Source organism: Notothenia rossii, assembly GCF_949606895.1.
Source record: "Notothenia rossii genome assembly, chromosome: 8".
NCBI classification, from domain to species: Eukaryota; Metazoa; Chordata; class Actinopteri; order Perciformes; family Nototheniidae; genus Notothenia; species Notothenia rossii.
In genome coordinates this window covers 75075182-75093622 of record NC_136906.1, presented here as the reverse complement: position 1 = coordinate 75093622, position 18441 = coordinate 75075182, and the positions used below count along the sequence as shown (strand labels likewise).

Sequence of the window (18441 nt, the reverse complement as noted above, 5' to 3'; positions counted from 1 at the left end):
ATTGATTACTGTAAAAATGCACTTTTTTTTTTAAAAGCTTGTCTTATTTGTATTGAAGGAATATTTGTAAGCGTTGACACGGCAGGCATCTGTGCCAAGTTTCTGACAGGTATTTGGCAAAAAAGATGTTCATCAAGCAAAAGAATGTTGCTCAAATTTGCCACAGTGCAATACAATGTCATACAATCAGATGTTGCATTGGCCAAGCAAATGCTTTCAAGCAAACATTATAGGAAAATCAATATGCCCAATCGCTAAAAAACAACTGCTGAAATTATAACTTACAAAGTTTATCAAATCAGGTGTTGCACTATTATTAATTATCTATTGAATTGGCATCAGAAAAGCACTCAAACTTGTTGAACTTTACTGAATTGGGCCTTCCTGGATTGGACGTGATCCTCTTAATTCACCAGTACCTGAAGCAACACGTCCCACCAACACAGACCCCTGCATTGTTTAAAAGAAACACAGTGCTCACTCTGAACATAACCGGTGTGTCCTTTTATCATGTTGCTCTCACGGCCATTTATATAACAAACCCTAGACCTTCAGCTGGATAAAGCAGACTTAAATCTAGCTGAAACTTGAACAGATCTGGCTTTTGGGTGGGGTGGGTAAAGTATGCCCAGAAAGATGTAAGGGGAGCATGCCTATTGCAAAGAAAGAAAGCATGAAATAAAGAGAGAAAGTGTTATGCATGATTTAGTAAGAGATAAGAAGAAGGAGAAATGAAGCTGTGCTAAGAAGCAGGAAGGAAGTAAAGAGTGAGAAACCGAGATGGTGAAATATACAAAGACAGAAAAAAAGATAGAAGTGAGAGTTGTGTACTGTACTAACAAAAGCAGAGTGCATGTAAGAAGGAGAGGAATGTTGCATCTGTCAACATTGAACTTGCAGCCTAACAAACTTGAACACATATAACCAGCTTTCTAGTTCAGGTAAGATTTTAGGGACCAAATAGAAAATACAAAAGGAATCCTCAGATTTTTAACTCCACGTTTCCACAAAAGACCCACTTCATTCAGGCTCTCAGCCCTAAAGATTTAACTTTAATTTGTTTTAATGCTATTTTGCAATCTATCATAGAGAGCTCTGATGTTCATCCAACTGCTCTTATATTCAAAATGAACAATTCTTAGATTTCACTGTAATTTAACTTGTGAGAAATGATATAAACCAGAGGCTAGATGGGAATGACTGTTAACTGCTAATCATAGGTTTCAGCCCCTGGGCTATTATCTTCCCACCCACAGTGGAGACAGTAACACAGTTCAGCGCTACTGTAAATCAGCTAAACAACTCAAATCTTTCCATATGGAGACAGTGACATGAACAAAGTAACCACAAACCGTTGTGTGCAGGTACATTTAGATGAAATACTAAGCTAGTGAAAACTTGTTTAGGGAGAATATGATACATTTGTTTTAATACCTGGTTATAACTCGCAGGGTGGAAAGAAAATGTGTGCGGTTTATTCTTGTTTTGCTCTCTCATTTTGCCCTGCTAAAGATGTGAGGAAATAGTCCTCTGCTCCATTAAAGAACACAATAAGCATACAGCAGGGAAAAAGTGGAGACCCTCAGGAGGCAGTTTGGAACAAAGCCAATCTGTTACTGCCACCCCTGTGTTTGGTTTCCTCCACTGGGAGCAAAAGATTGGAAAGGTTTGATCCATAGCTGCTGATCTGATGAACGAGGACATCAATAAAGAGCTGCTTGGTGGTTTGGCTGTGTACTTAGAAGTTGTTTTACCATGTCTTTACACTGTTATAATATCTGCACTTTATATATACTCTAAACATATTTTTGTGTGTAGGGGTGGAGATCTCTTAACCCTCTCTTATGCTCAGGCGGTCTCCAATAACACCCTTTGGCAGGTCGTGGTGTGATTCATTTAACCTGACCCCACAGGTCAAATACAATGATTTATTAGACTGCTAATAGTTTATTTAAGCATATTATTCTGAATGATTTAACCATTTCAATTCACTGGTCAGATAAAATAATGTATCAGCCCTAACATTGGCTTCCTTATTATAAAACATTCTCTCTAGTGAGTTTTATTTTCTAAAGCATCTGTTTCCATTCAGCTTGTTGCATTATAATTGTGCATAGGCAGTTAAACCACACTTGCAGTGTGCCACATTTCACAGAGGACACAGACTATTTAAGAAAAACCTGTTCAAGAAAGCTTGAATGTTTGTCAATAGACCAGGTAACGAAACATTGTTTTTCTGATGGAATTTTTGAATGGATAAACGTTCCTCCCATATAAACTGCACTACTAGCAAAGTTATGGGTCAAACACCAATAGTAGTTTTGATTTGAAAAGTGGGCTTGACTTAGGTCTACTAAAACACTCAAGACAGGAAAGGCAACGCATTTAGACACATTTTTCAAAAACTACATTCCAACGTCTTTTTGTGGACACATTGAGTGGCCATAGATTTCAGAAACCCTGAGTCAAAGCTCATTTTAGTCCTGCTAATATTACTTCTGGTAAGCTCTGTGACATCTGAGCGGCCATGTTGCAGAAAAGTTTAACTCTCTGTTCACCTTGTTCCCCCGAATGAATTTGTTCCTCTAACCCACCACAAGAATATATACATTTCAAGTCAGCTTTACGTAAACTGCAACATAAAAACACTTTTGTGGCTGTGCTTAATGCCTTAACGGGTTTTAAAAAAGGAGTCTACTCACTGGGACTATTTTCGGCAGGTATTCGTGTCCAAATATCAACACTGAAACGTGTGGTTCTAACTTAAACGCAGTTTCTTCTCAGTTGAAAGAAATAACCGCTTCCTCTTTTCGCCGTGTTGAAATAATAATATCCCGTTATTTATTTCCTTAAAGAGCCATGTTTCACACCCTCCTCTGCTCCAGTTGCTGTACCGGTGGCTGCTGCCGTGATGAAGTGTACTATTTTTGAAAGAAAAGTCACTCCTCTCTTCGGTCCGTCCTGCCCCCTCCCCACCCCGGTGACAGTAAGCGGTGTGTGCCGCTGACACACAACCGGCTAATTACGGATTCTTCATTAAATAATACACTTTTAATGTAGTTTCACTGCCACTCACTTATTTTTCATGGCGAAAAGATGGCGTATAAATCGTTCACATTATCCGTGGCTTTAACCGGTACAATTTACAACGGTTCACGTTCTCTCTTGAACGTCATTCCAACCGTTACTTTTTTTGCTATGCTAATTAAACACTTGCTAGCATGCTAACTGGAAGTTGGAGCTATTCGAGCTAATCAAGCACAATTGTGGATATTTTACATTAAGTTCAGTGGTGGAAAGTAACTAAGAAGTCTGAATACTCTCAAATATTGTAGCCTGACGTTTTTACATATATAATCACACTTAAAATAGTAGTGAAAAGTACATCCGAAAGTTACATTTTAGAATGGAAGCCATAAACAGCCATGGCCAAAGTTTTTCTGTACGAAAAAGATCATTTAATTAGTGTTCTTAAGACCTTGAGTATCACATTTCAAAATAACAAATGTTGTTTCCCAAAATAACAGGGTTCAAACATTTTTAGCATCTTCCTTTCATGAAAAGTTAGGCTACTTGTATTTGTTTCCTTGAGATCATGAGTTTTCTATTTCATTATCTCAAAATTACAAATGCAGTTTTCCCCGACATGACAGGATGATTTACTCAAGATGTGGATATAATTACATGATTGATTTGAGATCACAAGAAAATGTTTCATAAGTAAAAACCTAATTGTCACAGGCCCATATTTTGTTATGTCAGGCATCCACGCTTTAATAGCCTAGAATGTTGAGGTTTCATCTCCGAGTTTTATTATTTTCATTTTCTGCTATGTCTGTAAGTTTCAACTCATCTAATTCAGAGGAAATATAGTCATGTTTTACCCTACTGCTTTAATTAATGGGCTACCTTAAGATCAAAGTTGAAAAATATAATTTACAAATACATTCTGATTTATTATCATGGATAGGATAGGACATAGGCATCAATTCTTGGTGAAATTCACAAGCCAGCAGCACGGACAAATAAAATCCTCTGCTTTAAATTAAAGCAAACATAGACAACATTGAAGAAATGTACGCATTAATACATCACTACTTAACTCAACAATAATATGCTCTATTCTATAAGTGACTATTTGACAATAATGCCACAATGCAACTCAACCTCTCTCTCTTCCTCTTTTTATTGTATTGGACAAACCTTCAAACCCCGGGGGTTGTGAAATTCACCAGCCCAGTGTGATTCAACAACACACACAGTGGACTCTACAGGGTTTTCGTATTGAAAAGAAAAACATTGACCATTTTGTATCAGGCCAAGTAATTTAGACAATCATTTGCTGGACAGTTTGCCAAACAGACAAGTGCAAAGCCTTGAGCATACAGTATAATCACAGTTTAGCATATCTATATGAAACGTATCTACTGGATATCAGGCAATATAGATGATGTATAGAGATAAATTAACATATTTGCCAAATTATTACTCTGATACATTAGAGATGTTTAAATTCTCCTCTAAAATCCATATTAATGACATTTAAAATGTATCTAACCGAAAATGTTGGAGACAGGAATCAAGATTTTTGGAAAACAGTCAATGTACTTCTTAACCTCAATAACATCAACAAAACACAGAGTGCATGGCAACACAATACTTTAACACGCAACTGGACTTTCCTTCCTTGTGTAAATCTGACCAAAAGAAACGGAACTCCCAACCTGCGTCAGGTTTTCACTGTAGGATCAATGCAATGCAAGACAGAAGTTACGCAAACATTAGGAGATAAAAGCGCTGCCAACAGAATTCTCTGCAGAATGGAGCTCTGATTTTTACATTGCAGCAGTGGGGCATTATTTGATCTATTAACTCTACTTTTTAAAACGGTCTGAGGATGTGGACACTGGGTCTTCAGGTGGTCGTCATCTGTGTTTTCCTTCAGGTATGTAAACATACAACATACCATTAAAATTAAATTTTTTATACTAAACATGTAGAAATTGTGATGACACTAAATATGTTAAACTTCTAACTCTTTTATTAGAAAAGGCAACACAACAGGACGTTATAATATGTTTTAAACATGTATTGCTTTTGTGCATTATCTATTTGTATATATGTAACTGCTCCAAAAGTAAAACATGTATGTTTTCTATTACTAATACTTACTAAATTCTATGCATGTTTTAATTTTTTGGAACCTTGACTTCAAAATATACATCAAACACAAAATATTTCTAACCAACACAACACGAAATAAATCTTTGTTTACATTTAAACGTTAATTAGTAACTGATCCATTAGGGTGGCTGTAGCTCAGGGGTAAATGGGCATCTATCAATCAGAGGGTCAGTGATTCGATCCCTCCAGCAGTCAATGTGTTGAAATGATCTTTAGCAAGACTTAACTCCAAATTGCTCTCGTAAGGCATGTCTAAAGCGTCAGCTAAATTACATCTAATTGAAATGTTTTAATGTCCCCTCAGGTGCCAGGCTGTTTTCCATCATGCCTCATTATTGGCTCTGTAGCTAACTGTGGCTCCAAGAACCTGCGCTGGGTCCCTCCTCTTCCTCCTCACATCACCCACCTGTTCCTGGAGATGAACCACATCTCTGAGATTAACTCCTCCTCCCTGTCGGGGCTGGAGCAGCTGCGGGAGCTGGACCTCGGACGGCAGTATGTGCCACTTGTGATCAGAAACAACTCCTTCAGCGGTCAAAGCCGACTGAGGAGGCTGGTGCTCGGGTTCAACATCGGCCTTCAGCTGGAACCTCAGGCTTTTATTGGACTGTCCGGTCTGCAGAATCTCCACCTGGATTACTGCTCACTTCAAGACACCATCCTGAAGGAGAACTTTCTGGAGCCACTGTCATCCTTACAGTCTCTTGACCTGTTTGGTAACCAGATAAAGACTCTCCAGCCTGCAATGTTCTTCGCAAACATGACTAATATGAACATTTTTAATCTCAAATTGAACAAAATTGACAGAATATGTGAGTCTGATCTGGTTGGTTTCCAGGGGAAGAACTTTGAGTTTCTCAACTTGGGCTCTGTTCACCTTAAGGCTATGTTAAATGAACGTTTTGACTGGCAGAAATGTGGGAATCCTTTCAGAGGAATGTCCTTTCAGACACTCGATCTGTCCAACAACGGGTTCAGTGTGGGTAAATCTAAGCATTTCTTCTCAGCCATTAAGGGAACTAAGATCTCCCACCTCATTATGTCAGGACACATGGGTAAAGGGTTTTCCTTCAATAACCTCCCTGATCCAGACCGGAGCACGTTTCAAGGACTAAATGAGAGCTCAATCCGCACTTTCGATCTGTCTAAAAACAGGATATTTGCATTGCAACAGGGGGTTTTTAGTCCGCTGAAAGAAGTCACAATCATTGACGTTTCCCAAAACAGAGTGAACCAGATACACAGAAATGCCTTTGAAGGTCTTCAGGGAAATGTAAAAATGCTCAACCTGTCAAACAACCTACTGGGGGAAATCCACTCTCACACTTTTGCTTCTCTGACAAACCTGGAAGTGTTAGACTTGTCTCACAACCACATTGGTGCTCTTGGTTATGGCGCATTTAGTGGCCTTCCCAAATTAAAAGCACTGTATCTAACAGGAAACTCATTGCGTGACCTCGGCTTCCCTGCGTCCCTCCCTAGTTTAGATTACCTCCTGTTGAAAGACAATAAACTGACGTCAATGAGCAGTATTGCACGATTGTCCGGTAATGTCATGCATCTGAACATTCAGGACAACAGATTAACAAACCTTGCGGATGTTCACATGTTGTTTACTCAGTTAAAGCGCCTGAAGCATCTTCTCTACGGAGGAAACACAATCAGGAGGTGCATGCCCAGTGGACGAGCTTCAGCAATTGGTTTGAACGAAGTCCAAGTTCTGGATCTTCACAGCAGCTCCCTGCAGGCTGTCTGGTCTCAGGGGAGATGCTTGAACTTGTTTGACAATCTTGGACATATGATTGGTGTCGACTTGAGACTCAACGCGCTGAAGTCTCTTCCTCAAGGCATTTTTAAGGGCTTCACATCAGTAGTGGAGATGGATCTCTCCTCCAACAGCTTGACTTATCTCCACAATGATGTCTTACCCAAAAGTCTCAAAATACTCAACCTCTCAAACAACTTTGTAGCCTCCCCGGACCCCGCTGCTTTCCGCTTTCTCAGCTTCCTTGACTTAAATATGAACAGATTTCACTGCGATTCAAACCTGAAGAGCTTCCTGAGTTGGCTGAACAAGACCAATGTGACCTTCCTCAGTCCTGTTGAGGATCTCAGGTGTGAATATCCGTCTGGTTTCTATAAAGTTCCTCTGTTAGATTACTCCACTCAGGTCACACAGCAGTAAAAGCAACAGTGAACAAGTATGAACATCAAGTGCCATGTGCCATTTGAGTTTATCACATGGTGTTTTCTCCATGACATGAATTCATAAGTGTAAAATAATGTATTTTGAATGAAAGGTTTGTTAAATCCATTTTAGTAATCACCTCCGTGTAGACCATATCATACATTTGTATATTAAAATGTCAAATTGGATATGATTTTGTAAAATGAAATCAATGTGTTGCTTAATCTACTGCAACAAAGCATTTCTAACAGATGTACTTATTAAAAAACGTTTTATTTGATTAGGTACTTTTGAAGGTATCCTTACTTCCTTTTGCATTTGTAGTCACTAAATCACCGCTCAAGTATGTGACCATCAAAAATCCATAAAATTCATTCGATAAAGATGAAATATCACGTAGTTCTTTTTTTGTTGATATTTTACAGCATAAAAGTAATTTGTAACAACTAAAAGTTCAATTCAATTCAAAACCTTTTTTTATCCAGATGAAAAATGTACAGGGATTACAATTTACATATCAATCCACATGTACAGGTACAAACAGCATCTGATTGTGTAGCATCCAACCAAGCTTTAAAAACATGTAGTGGTACCAGATTGGTAATTTTCCATTCTTTTTGCTGACTGTTCCATGTTAGTGGAGCTGCACATCTAAAAGCTTTCTTCCCTAAAACAGTCCTAGCACTTGGCACATTTAATAAAACCACAGCATGCGATCTCAGGCAATAAGTACTTTCAATTCGCCGAGAGATCAGGGAGCAGATATAAGATGGTAGTTTATCCAACATGGCTTTGTAAATGAAAATGTACCAATGACTGAACCTCCGTAAAGTAAGTGATGGCAAAACCGCCTTGGTATACAGTGTACAGTGATGCGTAAGTGCTTTACAATTGGTCAAAAATCTCAGTGCACTGTGATACGCAGCATCTAACTTGCTCAGGTAATTGGCAGGTGCATTCATATATAACAAATCACCATAGTCCAGCACTGGTTAATAGGTCACAGTGACTAGCCTTTTCCTGGCCTCAAGTGAAAAGTAATGCATTTAAAGCTGTAATTGTGTTAAAGTACCACCATTTTTACTTTGACTTAAAGTAGCCTAACAAAAAAGAAGCCTAATAATCATGTAAAATAACTGTTAAAAACACAAAACAAAAATAATGTAATATTTATGTGTTTATCAGTTTAATGTTGCAGCTGGTAAAGGTGAGGACATTTTTGTTCTGTGTGGCTTAATCAATAGTAATCGTCTGAATAATAATGATCATTATCATCATATAAAAGTGCATTCCCATCATTATACCAACAGAGGGAGCTGCAGAACAAGCCTACAAGCGTTTCAGTTTACCCCCTTGCGACTGCTCCAACATTTAATCGCAGTCACCAGCTTTCTGTTGAACCCGCAGCAGACATACATTCATTCATAATTTACCATTTAGAGTCGGCATTATTTTTTACAGTGGTAGTAGTTCAGTTCAAACCTTTATATATACAGTCTATGGTTCAAACCAGCTGTGGACAACACAGACTGTAGATGCTTTCAAAAAAGGCCTAAAAACGCATCTTTGTAGAATAGCCTTTAACTAGATTTTTAAATCCCCCACATTATGCCATGCGCGATGCCGGCATGAATGTCACATTGTTTTTAAATAGTTTTAAATAGTTTTTATTGTTTTTGTTGTTTGGTTTCACCCTTTTTAATTTTGTAGCACTTTGAGTTTTGTTTACGCAAATGAAAAGTGCGCTTATAAATAAAATATATTATTATTATTATTATGTGATGCTGTAGCTGTGTGACCTGAATTAAATATGCTGTCTACCCTAATTCATGGCAGCCCACAATCTTTACAATAAGGAGAATTTTAACTATATAACAGCACCAACTGTAAACAGAGTTTTAAGGAACAAAGTAAGATGAACGCAGATGTGTTTATAGCTTTTCTTACCCAACAACTATGAACGTTAAACGATTAGGGAATGGGTTTTCAGCCGAGATCAAGATGCTGTATTTTTTTCAATAAATACTTCATGTAGGCTACTGTGTTTTACTGCAGTAAATTTGCTCATATCGTGACAATAAGTGGTTTATTTGTTTGTCTGAGTTAGTTTACATGAGCAGACTATTTGGATATCTTATTTTCAGTCCAATGGAATGTCAGTGAAAGCTTCGATAATACAATTATAACTCCGGCAACTATGGTCAATACTTCTTTCCCAGTAGATTTACTGTATTTTATGGATGAAATTAGCATTGAGCTGGTACAGAAGTTGCATCATAAGTTATGATGATGTTTCCTCCTCTTGCAGCAGAGGGCAGCATTCTCACACATAGTAACCACAGACTGTTGGCCTCAATGCTGCTTTCAAATAAACAACTATGCATTTTTAAAACTATGCCAACCACACTTTTCCCAGCTGGGTTAAGTATGCCGTCTCCCACAGATACATTATAGAAACATAGCCCATGAATTCATAAAAAAGGGAGCAGAATAAGCATTAGATGATGGATGAATATTAAAAGTCTAACTGGTGCTAAGGAGAGTTATGTAATTAGAGAATTACCAAAAATAGTGTTTTGTTCAGTCAGTGAGATGTTCTTGATGAATAACAACACCAGTGTTCTTATTTTAATATCCAAGAGAGGGTTCTGTGTTCTAATTTGTTCTAATTGTACCTAAATATTAACAGAGAACAAGCTATATTTAATCTTGGTTATCCTGGGATGTTAACTTGGAGTGTGGCTGAATTGAAAATGTGTCCCATTAAAGCTGCTCTCTGCTCGTAAATAAAAAATGGGGAGGGAGGGTGAAGAAGAGCGGAGAACACTAAGACTCTGATGGCACGAGTGAATTTATAGACCTGTGTGTTTGTGTGTGTGTGTGTGTGTGTGTGTGTGTGTGTGTGTGTGTGTGTGTGTGTGTGTGTGTGTGTGTGTGTGTGTCACCTGTGAGTCATCACCAGACCTGACTATGTGATATGTGTGTGGTGACGCTCATAAATCCCTGTGTTCGTCTGGAAGACTGTCTGTGTGTTTCAGACTACTTTGAAACTAGTAAAACACCTGAAACGGACTGACTGGAGGTATATTTTATATTGAATACTAGAGATTTTTCACCTCAACCCTTAAGTCGAAACTTGAACACTGACAACTAATAGGCTGAATAGTTTCTCCCTCACACACCTGCCTGAAACGCCTCCATTGGACTCCTTTGTTTGCTTCTGTAACATAGTGACATCACTATATAACACTTGTGCTTCTTTTCCAAAACATTGGTCACTAACTATTAGATTCCATGTTATGGAGCTAGTTGTTTTATTATAGGTGTATCTGGTCTGTGGTGTCGTTTTAAAGTGATTTTGGAAATGTTGCATGTTATTTAGATCACAGCAAGAACAGCTTCTGCTTCAATGAAACGAACGGAGCTTCAAGAACAACATCATGACATAAATTAACTGTTTAAACATGATTGATGGAACAGCAGGCGCCTGTGACAACATCTTTATTTGATTTCCTTTCTTTTTTCGTCACCATGTTATACATACATATAGATACAGCCCCCTCCCCCCATCCATTCCAACATTTTACACTGACAGGTTACCATGGAAACAGGCTCCGTATCCACCTCCTCCACAGTCACTTCCTGATTGTATTCGGATCCCTGCGGACATCCTCCCCCATAGCGTCACACACACACACACACACACACACACACACACACACACACACACACACACACACACACACACACACACACACACACACACACACACACACACACACACACACACACACACACACACACACACACACACACACACACACACACACACGGGAAATGTACATGAATGATTTTACAGACTAATATGGCAACATCTTTATAAATTAGCAAATATTTGAGGCAACACAGACTGGAAAACAGCTGTTTGTTTTCTTAATCATTCAACCGAATTACATTCATCCTTGTTTCACTGTCTTCCTCTATAATTTAGATCATATTTCATGGATATTTTGAGGCAGACTGTTGCATTATACGCAGTGGAAATAAACACAGCAGATATATATTTAAAAGGAGCCATTTTCAGGAACAACAATGTATCACATTTTACATCGAATACCATCATTTTAGTCCCTTTTCTGAAGAGAACCTAATGTAAACGTGGCCCTCATAATTCTTCCAAATCCAATTAATTCTACAATATATCTTCAATTTGTGTTGAATCTTTCACTGCATTACAGTTGCATGTATTATACATATTTCCATGGAGCCTCAGAGCATTTTGAGCCACTTTTTTTTTTTTTAACTAACAAACTGGGTCAATGATGTGCCCAGTAACCAATGACTAAACACACAATCCTCAGTGTGCACCCATACATGTTTGAGACAGTGAGGGAAGCAGGTTAACACAGATTTAAAATCCACTGAAAACCAAATCTAACCCCTATACCCCTTAATTGTGTTTATATTTGGTCATTTTAACTGTGTATGATGAGAGAAAGTGTCAATAAACCCTCTTATGAAACAATATTTTAAGCCAAAAGGTCAAAGAGGTTCTGGCTCTAGCTTCTCATACATGAAAATGCTCTTTTTTTATATCAAATTATTTGGGTTTTGAACCCCATTGGTCAAACAAAATAAGTCACATTGTGCTCTGGGAATGTGTGATAAACATATTTTACTGCATTTACTGCAACAATAATTTGTAGTAAATGTTGTATACCTTTAAAATACTCCAACACTGACATATCACTGCAGATTTCTGACACATTATTAGCTGTTATCAATCATATCATTCACGTTTGGGTCATGAAACATTGTGCACACAAAGAGGGACGATGCCAAGTATAACATACTGTAAAATGAATGCTTAAAAAACAAGACAAATCAGCAGCTCATTGATAATAAATGTTGTTTATATACACTCTTAAAGGGCTGCTCTGTGCTCTCAGGGGGTTCAGCTGATACTGGATCTGTGGCATGAATAAAACAGTGATGATTAGTCCGCCTTGCCCCCCCACTGTCTGCTGCTCTTAACCTCCAGTAAAGAACCCAGTGACACTAAACTGTACACACCTGCCTGCAGACTGCGGTCTAACAAACTCAATACCCGCTGCACTGGATGCCCAACATCAACGTTTACATATCTCCATCTTCATTATCGTCATACAAGTTTAGTTGACTGATATCAGAGGATCACATGATTAAGACTCTAAAACGAAATGGAACTCGTGAAAAAAAGCTATTAAATTGCCCGTCAGTTAACATTTTGTCTTCATCAAACGACCGTTTCTGTGATTTTAGGCTCGATTAGTACCTTAGGGATGTTACTGTGGTTATTGACTTACTTACTTGCAAACTGATCTTAAAGAGGTACACATTTTACGTGATGGACTTTTATGAATACAAATCCAAGTCAAGTGTTTTTTTAGAGTGTGACAACCTCACATTATTCAATTGTAATCATTATTTTAGGGCTTTGTTTTTAAGATCAGAGAGTGGAGGACACACAGAGGGATAATGAGAGAAGCTGTGTTAACGGTCATCGCAGCAGCTCATCGGACCAACAAATACACACATCACACCAATATTTTCTACTTTTCTTCTTCCATTTCTTATCCACCTGTCCCCACTGTTACACAGAAAACAGACGAAGCCTGCCCCGAACCCCCCCCCACCCCAAATACATGAAATATTTACACTTATATCTTACAGGCGATTCAAGCCGTTTGTGAGCTCTCAGATCAGTGTACAGTTAAAGCACACACACACACAGGCAATCATACAGCCCTACACACACACACACACACACACACACACACACACACACACACACACACACACACACACACACACACACACACACACACACACACACACACACACACACACACACACACACACACACACACACACACACACACACACACACACACACACACACACACACACACACACACGCACACACACACGCACACACACACACTGGGCTGTTTTAAAGGATGATTCGAGGCTCGAACATGCAAAGGAAGAGAGGTTTTGGTGCGTCTTTACATCCGTAGAACAGCAGGAAGTGACGTTTCAAAGAGTTTCTGAAGTTCATTAGGTCATTTAGTTTCTTGTCCTGTAGTTCATCTCCTCCTTTTTAGCGTATCTTTACATGTAATTTAGTTTATCACCCCTTAGGTGTGTCCCAGAAGTCTTTTAAAGGATCACTGGCCAACATTTTATAGAGATAAAGAAGGAAGAAGAAGTGGAGGAATTGAATAAATAACAATAAAATAAATCCTCTCCACTAAAGCTTTACTGCGCAGTCATCGGTGTGGCAGTGTGACACGCCGCCAAGGAGACATTAGAAGAAGAGGAAGTGATGGATTTTGGAGTCTGGCACCTGCAAAAAACAAAAAAGAAGAAGTAGATATTAAAAATGGAAATGTATGATGTATATATATATGCCTTTTCCTATGGTCTAGACACAGGTTAATTACGATTATTAAGCAACATTGAGATTACAGGCTGCAGAGTTAATGAGAGATAAACCATGAGATTAGGACCACCCACAGAGGGAGCAGCTGATCCTCAATAATCCCATTTAGAGATGCATTGACTCTAAACCCATTGCATAGTCAGATACAGGCCAGTAAAAGCATGTTTTGCACATATATATTTCTTTAAATCTATACTATAAATCATAATGGTTGATTTTCATAATAAACAGATTGAATATACCAAAACAAATATTGGTTTTAAGGTGAAAAACATCATATTTAAGCTGTTGTATACAAAAGACTGATGCCAGGACAAAGTCAATTTCATTGAACAAAAAATGCTGACGGTATGCTCGCAGATTTTATTATTAATACATAACCACAATGATGGGAAATCATATTTTTATATTATTGTGATCATGAAATGTAAGGCGCGGGATATTTTACAGTTAAACAATTAAGTCAGAATATTAATTCATCCTTTATTTTAACTACATAATTAGTCCAGTAGAAAAACAATTCAAAAAGAAATTCCTACGCACCAAGAAACACAATTAACAGACGCTTATGAAAATGTGGGGTATGTATGTTGATGTATGAGTATGGGTATGTCGGTATGCATATATGGGTATATGTGTATATGTGTGTATGTATGAGTACGTACATGTTTGTATATATATATATAAATGTGTGTGTGTGAGTAGATACATGTGTACATTTGTCATTTAGAAAAAACAACCCCCTATATACTTTTTCGTTTTTACTTTATTTCACCAATATCGTTTAATTTGTCATTTTCTGGTCTCTAGAAATAAATGATTTGCAAAACTGTACTTTTAATAAAATGTGACCGCAAATAAATAAAGAATACAAAAAGAAAATGTGAGGTAAGGTGATATTAGATAATGATGTAATGCTAATATCAGGTTCAGGCTCACCAGGAGCGGGACTTGCGGACGCCGCCCTCCTTGGTGGGCGATCCGTCCAGAGAGGGGCTTTGGTTCGGCTCAGAGTCTGTGGATCGGTCCAGAGAGGCGGTGTTCGGAGGAGTCATGTCCAGCTCCAAAAACATGATGTTCTCAGCCTGAAAACACACGTTCATTTGTTAATTCATAATGTCTCTATCACATCAAACACAAGCCTGTAATTCTCTTTTTTTAGGGACTATCACATACTGCATACTGTGGTGCCAGATTCAACTTCTAATCCCTTCTGATTAGTTTAAATATTTCAAGTTGAATAAGGTTTTTTTATATTATTATTTCGTTCTGCTCAATGCTTATGACTTATTCTTTGTTCATAGTTTTTAATAGATTAAAAACACTGTATAATAATCATTATCACGTAATTAACAAAATCTGTTATATTATAGTGTAAATATGTTTTGATAATGTAAAAAACATATTCTTAGTCATTGTGAAAAAAGTACTTTATTTATCTATGATTTTAACCTCAAGGTCATTATGCACCTTGTGGTTTAAAAAGTGAATGAATGAAAGAGATATATATATTCCACTTTCAAATCCCCTATTTTCCAGGTAAATTAATATAATTGTTTAAGAATATAACATAGCAAACATTTAGGGGTTGTTATTTCCATAATCAGAAGGTCGATGTTTAGTAAAATATTCCATTTTATTAATTTCATCAATCTGTAACAACAGTGTTAGGTAGTCCCTTCTAGTACTCCTGCTATTTCTAAAGATCAGAAATATCCATAATACACTACAGAAATACACACACACACTCACACACACACACACACACACACACACACACACACACACACACACACACACACACACACACACACACACACACACACACACACACACACACATTGTAGACAACTCACTACAGTTCACTCGGTATACCTTTGTATATTGGGTTGTTTGATCAGCTATATTGACTTGCTGATTCGACCACAGAGTTCAGTCAGAACAAAAACACTATGCTACACACACACCCCCACACCCACACCCCCCCACACCCCCCCCCCCCCCACACACACACACACACACACACACACACACACACACACACACACACACACACACACACACACACACACACAGTGAGCGATAAGAGCATGAATAGAGAAAGGACCATGGAGGAGAGGAGCGGGCAGAGACCTGAGGTCACAGAGAGTGAACAAATATTCCAGTTTTGTGTCATTACTGTAATAACGCAGCTCACTCAGATTATTGATGCTGGCTGAAAGTTTGCCAGTTTAAAACCCAAAAGTCGCTTTTACCTCGTCTGAAAGTTACAGTCCCCAATTTCAACATTTGCTCAAACGCAATGACCAGTGGTCGATCAAAGCATTGTACAAATTAAAGATATCTTTCTTTACAATTTATTTTGTTCTTTAAATGAATGTTTAGTTTTCTATAGTTGGGTTTGTTTTGTCTTCTTTTGGTTTTTCCGTGAGTCAAGGTCTCCCAAAACATGTTTTCTAAATGCTAGCCCCAATACAAAACAAAAAAAGTATGTACGGTTAAATTTGAACTAATTTCAGCAGTGGAGGTTAATTTTTCTGGCATCCTTTGTTTTATTTTCCAAATACATTTGATTTACATATTTTAATCCTCTCAGATGGTTGCTTGTTTAATGTGCCACATTCTGAGCACAAGCCATCATTTCATCACACACACACACACACACACACACACACACACACACACACACACACACACACACACACACACACACACACACACACACACACACACACACACACACACACACACACACACACACACACACACACACACACACACACACTTACCCTGTATCTGGAGTGAGGTCCCATCGCTATGGCAACCCTGGCGTAATGGCTGATTGGTCGTTTGTATCCGACTGCAGATGCCGGCCTCTTCTTCATCTGCGAGGATTTACTGAATAGAAGACGAAGAGACGGAAAGCGATCAATGAGAAATCAATTTTGCAAGAGGCCAAAATGCATCTTCAAGAAGCTCCTCTTCAAAGGAAAAGCATCTCTCTTTCTCTCCAGTTGTGAATTTAACTACATCGACAGTTAACAAGTCTGTTTCTAATGCAATAGCTTTGGGGGGTGACCGGGAAGGAACCACAGAAGAAGAGCGAGTGATACAGGAAGTGCTGGAAGATGTTCTCAAATAGCTGCTTAAGTAAAAGTTGCATTAATAAATTGTACAAAATGTGTCTTTTCTTATGGATATTTCTGATCTTTAGAAAAAACAGGATTACGAGAAGGCACTACCTAACATCTGAAATTGGTGTGAGTGACAATGTGCGTGCCTTCTATGATGATGCACTCTCTCAGTCACAGATGAATGAGGTTGACTGTGACAGTAGCTGCCCATTGTGCCAGCCTTTTGAGAGTGACCATTCCACTCTTAATGAACAATAAGTTGTTGAATGTTTTTACACAGAAATATTGTAATATTAATTCAATGGATTTATAGTATGCACAAGACAATCGTAAAACATACAGCACTAGTCAACTATATGAATGTAACATGGCAAAGATGAATGTAAGAGGAATGTGATTTTGGAATGACTGTGGTCTAATGTGATATTGTTGTAATGAATGTGTAGCATTAACAAGATGACCCGTTAAATACATTTGGGAGCGATGACTGATGTATTTTTGGTACAGTGCCCATATATAAGATTAGTATTGACCAAGTTCAGAGGTTTTCATATCAGGGTTTATACACTTATTCGTCAATGACTTCTCCATGACCTTTACCTAATTTTCCATGACCAAAAAAAATTACTCTTTCTCAGCGTACCACTGAAAATTGTTTATTTTAACATGGATCAGGAAAATAAGGTCTGCATACGAAACATGTGCCTATCTGAAACAAATCAAATAGTAGGCTTACTAGCTTCTACACGCTAAATACCTCGTCAGTTAAATGCCATTTTACGTTTCACTACTATACGATACAGTATTTATTATCATTATAGTATTACTATTTCGGTGATTAGATAACATATAAATTATATTTGATGCAAATTTAGTTAAATGTGCATGACTTTTCCAAAACTTTGGGAAAAATATTGTTTTCCATAACTTTTCCAGGGCCTGGAATCAGCATTTTGAATTTCCATGACTTTTCCAGGTTTTTAATGACCGTAAGAACCCTGTCGTAGGTCAACTTAACTTTTATATTGATGCAATGGATTTATCGAATTTTGGGGAAAAAATAATCAGTTTTTTAAATAAATCTTTGATAATCAAAATCTGGATTTGAATTTGTATTGTTATTATAACCTCAATATGCTATGGGAAAGTTTGAAACAGAAAATAGTGGTTTTCACTTGCCACTTTTCTTGGTAAAGAATTTTTTTTTACTCAAATGAATCAAAATGGATTTATAGCGTTTTGGAACCAAACTCTTCAAATACTCTGCATTCAAAATCTTAATTAAGTCAAATGTATTGGTATCAAGACTAAACTAAAAGTACCCTTTAAGCATCATATACATTTCACTTTATTGTATATATACATGTATTATGATAATTATTGCATTGGTCTATTACAGCTGGTAAAGTTGAAGCTAATTAATCATTTAATAAACCGCTGCTTGATATCCC

At 37.7% G+C, this 18441-nt stretch overlaps 3 protein-coding genes across 7 annotated transcripts in view; 1 reads left to right on the top strand and 2 right to left on the bottom strand.

Moving 5' to 3' along the window:
- Window positions 1–2984, bottom strand: part of LOC307016742 (dystrobrevin beta-like) — a 29703-nt gene extending 26719 nt beyond the window's left edge. For 2 of the 5 annotated variants that reach the window (XM_079646034.1, XM_079646035.1), the window contains exon 1: window positions 2703–2983. The gene's annotated coding sequence lies outside the window, so the exon portion shown is untranslated. Of the gene's footprint in view, window positions 1–2702 lie in introns of all 5 variants that reach the window. The other 3 variants (XM_079646029.1, XM_079646033.1, XM_079646036.1) reach the window with 2 other exon arrangements.
- Window positions 2985–3835: 851 nt separating this feature from the next.
- On the top strand, window positions 3836–7667 carry LOC307014032 (toll-like receptor 5). The gene is made up of 2 exons (XM_079641678.1): window positions 3836–4945; window positions 5489–7667. Exons 1-2 carry the CDS (start codon window positions 4898–4900, stop codon window positions 7367–7369), a joined length of 1929 nt encoding a protein of 642 aa, XP_079497804.1. The 5' UTR covers window positions 3836–4897; the 3' UTR covers window positions 7370–7667.
- Window positions 7668–10857: 3190 nt separating this feature from the next.
- The window catches only part of kif3ca (kinesin family member 3Ca), a 26027-nt gene continuing 18443 nt past the window's right edge, over window positions 10858–18441 (bottom strand). The window contains 3 exon segments of the mRNA XM_079645315.1: window positions 10858–13760; window positions 14796–14941; window positions 16646–16793. Of these exon segments, the coding sequence (XP_079501441.1) occupies window positions 13673–13760; window positions 14796–14941; window positions 16646–16793 (382 nt within the window). The 3' untranslated portion in view covers window positions 10858–13672.

Bases quoted from the DNA above. Each gene is read 5' to 3' on its own strand.
- LOC307014032 (XM_079641678.1), top strand. From the start codon at position 4,898: ATGTGGACACTGGGTCTTCAGGTGGTCGTCATCTGTGTTTTCCTTCAG. The intron at 4,946-5,488 runs GTATGTAAACAT...ATGTCCCCTCAG, and splicing joins TCATCTGTGTTTTCCTTCAG to GTGCCAGGCTGTTTTCCATC.